The 6,000-nt window shown below is 31.2% G+C and overlaps 1 protein-coding gene across 3 annotated transcripts in view; it reads left to right on the forward strand.

Moving 5' to 3' along the window:
* Positions 1-5,038, forward strand: part of TMEM41B (transmembrane protein 41B) — a 34,937-nt gene extending 29,899 nt beyond the window's left edge. For all 3 annotated transcript variants that reach the window (XM_077866534.1, XM_077866533.1, XM_077866535.1), the window contains 3 exons: positions 573-677; positions 1,452-1,590; positions 3,151-5,038. In XM_077866534.1, coding sequence (XP_077722660.1) covers positions 573-677; positions 1,452-1,590; positions 3,151-3,320 — 414 coding nt within the window. In that variant the 3' untranslated portion in view covers positions 3,321-5,038. The remainder of the gene's footprint in view (positions 1-572; positions 678-1,451; positions 1,591-3,150) is intronic.
* Positions 5,039-6,000: the final 962 nt, after the last annotated feature.

A 6,000-nucleotide genomic window follows, 5' to 3' on the forward strand; every position in this document is an offset into this window, starting at 1 on the left:
CGAATTTGGGAGACTAGGGAAAAAGCTTTTGATAAAAGGATGGCATCTAGTCCTACCAGTCTATGTAAGCATAAACTTAATAGTTTTTAGAGGTGATTAATGTTAAAGTAATATCTTTGAAGTCCTCCCATAAGCAGATGTTATAGTTTGGGTTTTTTCCTAGAGCAGGGGCATTGCAGACTTAATTGCATTTATATACTCTGTTTTAGCCTTTCCTTCCTACTGTGTTTTGTAATTCAGATAGTCTGAGAGTGTTATGGGCACGCATTTAAGTCCAGGGCTGGGTGTAGTATTTTCAAACACAGCAATTGAAAAAAAGAATTGACTCTTTAAATTTTATTCTTAGGTTAGGTGCTCTCCTTATCTGAGTTTAATCACAAGTGCCAGTTAGTTTTAGCTGGTCTCATTTCAGTCATAATTTGATCTGAAAAAGATTTAGATCAAATAGGTTCTTACTCTCTGCACAAAAGATGTCATGCAGACTATCTTCCCCTAAGTGGGAAGTGAGTAGTATATGCATGTGACTAAGGTGGGAAAGTATACAATGCTTATGGTTTCTTGTTATTTCCTAGTGTTCTGGACTTGGTGCCTCATTCTGCTATATGCTCTCCTATTTAGTTGGGAGGCCAGTTGTATACAAATACCTAACAGAGAAAGCAGTAAAATGGTCACAACAGGTAAACATGTATTTTTAAATTATTTAATGTAATTCTTTGGCTAATTGGGAGCTCAGTGTATAGTCCCTATGTGAATTAACCCGGACTCAGGGTTTAATAAAAATGGTCTTTTGACCTAAGTAAATTAAAGTAGTGGGCAAATAATGAATGTTAATCATTTCAAATATGAAGTTTTTGTACTATACAGTAGTTTTACTTCTTCATTACTAATAAATTCAATCAGAGCAGAAAACATGTCTGTGAAGGCATTCACATATTTGGACACCTGTTTTGTGTTGATGTAGCCCACTGTAGTGGGTCACTGAAAAACTATCAACCAACTCCTTAAAGGCATTTCATCAGTAGAAATGGCTGTTCTCTTCATTCAGGATCTCTACAAAGACAAGAGAAAGGTCTACAAAGAAAGGTCTAATACAGTGTTGCTAAGAAAATCTAGTTTTATAAAGAATTAAAAGAAACAGCCTGTTAAATGTTAAAGCTCAGAGGAATTGTAGAAATCCTTCTGCCTTACCCTTTTGCTTTATAGACTAGTACATGAGAAATTAAGCATTTTGTTACAAATCACCATCATTATTTGTAAAGCAAGATCTAGAAATATAAACTATATTCAGTGCTTTTATTTAATTAACTGGCTAAATATCTCCATGATCATTTCTGTTGGATAGATTCTGAACTATCCAGGAATGGGAATTTGAAATAAGTATTTTTATATTAAGCAATTTATTTTCAATATTGGCCTTATCTTGATCCTGACTGGTTTCTTTCTTATGACAGGTTGAGCGTCATAGAGAACATCTCATTAACTACATCATATTTTTGAGAATAACACCATTTCTGCCTAATTGGTTTATTAATATTACATCCCCTGTGATAAACGTGCCATTGAAAGTTTTTTTTATTGGGACTTTTCTAGGTAAGGCCTCTGATTCACTCTGTGTTAGAACTCATTGTATACATACCTAACAGTGTCCAGATGGGCTAGATTTCGTGTTCTTTGTACACACGCTAGCACCATATATATAACTCTTGGGCAGAGGGTCTGGCATACATAAGTAGATACTCAGAAATATCTGTTGGATTGTGTTGATTTAATTATTTTTGTGTTGCTTCTTTTAAAGATGAGCACTTTCTATTAGATATTTTTTTGATCAAAAAAAAGATATTTTTTTGATCATACAGATTTAAGCAGGATTTTTATTAATTCGTTTCTCTTCCTGGTCGGAAAAAAAAAATCAAGGTGCCCTTTTTGAATAATTTACTCCCTTATTTTTTAATCATGTATTGAAATATTGAACTTTAATTTTCAGGAGAGAGTTGATCTTGTTTTTCTTTTTATTGACATCAGTATTTACTAAGGGCATTACCAAAAGTATGAGGGAAGCAAGGATTAATAAAATGTTCTTGCTTTCAAGGAATTGGCACTTAATTTTGAAATTAATTAGTGGACATAAAGATTCATTTATACATTTTGTGAATTCCGATAGTTCTTTAGCAAGAGTATTATGCATTTCTTTCAAATTTAATTTGAATTGTTTAGATACCAATAAAATGAACAGATTCTTCTCGTATTGAATATGTGTTAAAGTTTAAGTTCATATTTATAGGTCTACTTGAAAAGAATAATCAAAATAAATTTTTTTATTGCTACTTTAAAAAACTCATTGACCAACTTAAAAATCTTAGGGATAATTTTGGATTTTGTAAAATAACATTGCATTCATGGAATCAGAAGAATTTTTGTTCCTATCTCCTTATTTTACAGGTGGAAACCTAGAGTTTTAGTTAACTTCAACTTGGGCTGAAGTAATTTTTCAGTTCTAGTTTTTAAGAAAATGTAATTGTTCTACCTATGCTGTTTATAAACTGCTCTTACTCATATTTTGAGTATTTTTCTGAGTATCTCCTACCACTTCATTTTTTTAAAAGTATATTCTGTCTCCAGGATGAATAACAATCTTACTCAGTCTTTATTTTTGAACATTTAGATTGTTTCCAGATTTTTGTTACTTATAATGGTTTAATGAATATCCTTGACACTAGATCTTTGCTAATATACATTAGCATTTCCTAGAGTTGAAATTGCTGGATCAAAGCACATTCTTTTTTTTTTTAAAAGCTATTGGTAAATGTAAATTATTTTCGGGAAATTTTTCTTGAGTTTCCAGATTCATTCTTCAGAAGTAGTGATGAAAGATTGATTTCTTTATGTGGAAATAAATGTGAGGGACTTTAAACTAGATTACATTTTTCCAAAATGGAGACCAGTATATTATTCTTATAAGAAATTTTATGCACAGAGACAATTGTAATTTTAAAAAATTTAAATACAAATTTACTTGAATCAATTCAAAGTATTAGATAATGAAGTGTTAGAATAATGTCAGTGCTGTTCTGAGTTCTGAATAATTTTGTGAATATAAAGTATATTACAAAATCTTATTTTAAAAAATGATTGTTTATGTTTTTGTTTTAGGTGTTGCACCTCCCTCTTTTGTAGCAATTAAAGCAGGAACAACACTGTACCAGCTTACAACAGCAGGGGAAGCTGTTTCCTGGAACTCAGTATTTGTTCTAATGGTTTTGGCTTTTCTTTCTATCCTGCCAGCCATCTTCCAAAAGAAACTAAAGCAGAAATTTGAGTGAGAAATCACCTGGGTTTTAGTCTTCCTATCATCATCATCATCTCAGGATTGGCAGGTTTATGTGTTAAAATCACCTCTTCGGTAGTTGAAACGAGTTTCTAAAATAAAATTTCCTATCACATAGTTAAAATAATGCATGTAAGTGGCAAGGAAGAAAAGAAAGTAAAAATGGAAATTGATATACTATGAAAAGTACTGTCAGTAGTTATGATAGACATCTTCTAAATTACTACTCCAAGGGTAGCTTTAGATAATTAGTAGTAGCAGTATAGTAGGAGATTTTTGACCCAACTAATTCAATTTAATATATTTCATGAGTGGGCTATATATACTTATTCTTGACTTGATAATTTAATGTTTTTTTTCTTATCCCTTAATAATAACGAAAATAGGGAAAGCAAATACAAAGTTCAAAAGCAAAGATTCTAGATTTTTAAAAATAGTATTGCAGTTCTTGCTAATGTTAGTCTTCCTTAAGAGCATAAACTTGAAAACTAAAGCTCAAAAAGAGATTTACATTTTCTTTTTTTTTAACTTTGATGTAATGGATTTGTTTAGAAGCTGCATGTTGGTGGGTTATTGAATTTAGAAAGGATATCAAGCTATATCTATTTTGTAAATTTTATTTTTGTTTTTCTCTGTTCTAGATTATCATGAGTTAGTCTGAAATTTAAAATTCTGGCCAGTATATTTTCATCTTTTTTCTAGCTTTCACAGTATTTCCACTGTGCATATAAAAATGGCGATTACATGATAATTGTATTATATTGGTGTTGATAATTTATATTCAGATAATATTTTGTTACACAGTTCCCTTTACTATCTCAAAAGGGGATCAAAAACAAACATTCAAGTATGCAATTTTTAGATGATAGATTAATTATATTACTTTATATTTTGAAACTGAAGCAGTGGCAGCGCAACACTTAAGTGGCTAAATATAGTTTTTTGGTTTCAATAACTGTAAAATTTACCTCATTTATTTATTGGTCTGGTCATTAAAGTATGTATTATGTAATTATCCTTTTTATGCATGATATACTTAGAAGAATGCCTTGTTTCATTTTTATTGATGGCTTTTTTGTTTGGGACTGCTTTTGATTAATGCAGTTATCCAATTTAAGTGTTTTTACTTTTTATAACTCAAAGTAAAAAGAAATTCTCACATGGTAACTACTCTATTTAAATGGTCCTGGAAACATTAAACAGCTTTCTGCTGCTTGCTTAATGGTAATACCTTTGATTTCTTGATTCTAGGACATAGCTGATTTATTAGGTAAAGTACTCTGTCAATTTTACCTTCACCCAAGACTGTCATGTTTAAAATACTTTAGCTGTGGGAGAAATCCTTGTCTGTTTTTATTGTGAGAGGAATGGTCATCCTCAAAGTCTGTTTCTACTACATAATGTGGACTAATTATTTTTTCTATCACAGTATTAACAAATGGATTTATTGTAAATACAAAGAAGATATTAATATACTATTCTTATGTCACCTGGCCTTTTGTGTGAAATTATTTATTGTCATTTCTAGCAAGGTTTTTCTTCCTTATTGACCAGAGATTGAATGATAAAGGTTTTTGTTATTTTTACAAATGAACTTAAACATAAGTCTTTTTGGATAAGGTTCACTAAATATTACTGTATAAAATGTAATTGAGTACATTTTTATCAGACTTTTAAAAATAAAAGTAAGAGCTTGGACTCAGGAGAAGCCTATTTACTCCGGTGTGTATATATTGTATTTACTCTATTCTCAGAGTATTATCCCAATCCTTATCATTGGTTGTTTCCCTTTGCTGATTACTTTTTCTGAGTTTCTTATAAAGACTTAGCTGCCACTTAGATGGGGTATAGCTTCTTCTCTTAAGAGAATAATCAGTCTTTTTTCAGATTCATCATCATTGAATGTACCCCAAATGCAGTCAGTGGCCTGTATTCATGGATTTACAGACTTGGCCTGATAACCAGATGTAGATTCAAGCTTCAGCCGCGTCTTGAAGACAATTACACAGTAATCCCCACCGGAGAGCAAGTACTTATAGGGAGAGGCAAGCAGGCTAACTAGGAAGCTGACACACAGAGACTATTCACCTCTTAGTTAATGACCTTTCTCTGGAGTTCTATTACTTTGAGTATAATATTTCTAAGATACTTAATGAATGCAAATTAAAGTATAATAAGAATAAATTGTACTGAAAAAACTTAAATGTAGTACTTGGGATTTATTTCATGGAAGTATTTATGCTAAAATAAAACAAAACAGCCTTTCATTGAATAAAACTATATTCTCCTAAAATTCTGGTGCACATTTTCACCTCTAAGAATAGAAATTTTCTAAATACCTAATTTTTATACTTGGCTTTTGAGAATCTTAAATCAATTTTTAAATTGTAGTAAGTAGGGATCCCTGGGTGGCTCAGTGGTTTGGCACCTGCCTTTGGCCCAGGGCGCGATCCTGGAGTCCCGGGATCAAGTCCTACATCGGGCTCCCGGCATGGAGCCTGCTTCTCCTTCCTCCCGTGTCTCTGCCTCTCTCTCTCTCTCTATCATGAATGAATGAATGAATGAATGAATAAATAAATAAATAAATAAATAAATAAATAAATAAATCTTTAAAAAAAATTGTAGTAAGTACAGATAAATGTTTAAATTTATAGTTCATATGCTGATTTCTCTAT

This window comes from Canis aureus, chromosome 23, assembly GCF_053574225.1.
Source record: "Canis aureus isolate CA01 chromosome 23, VMU_Caureus_v.1.0, whole genome shotgun sequence".
NCBI classification, from domain to species: Eukaryota; Metazoa; Chordata; class Mammalia; order Carnivora; family Canidae; genus Canis; species Canis aureus.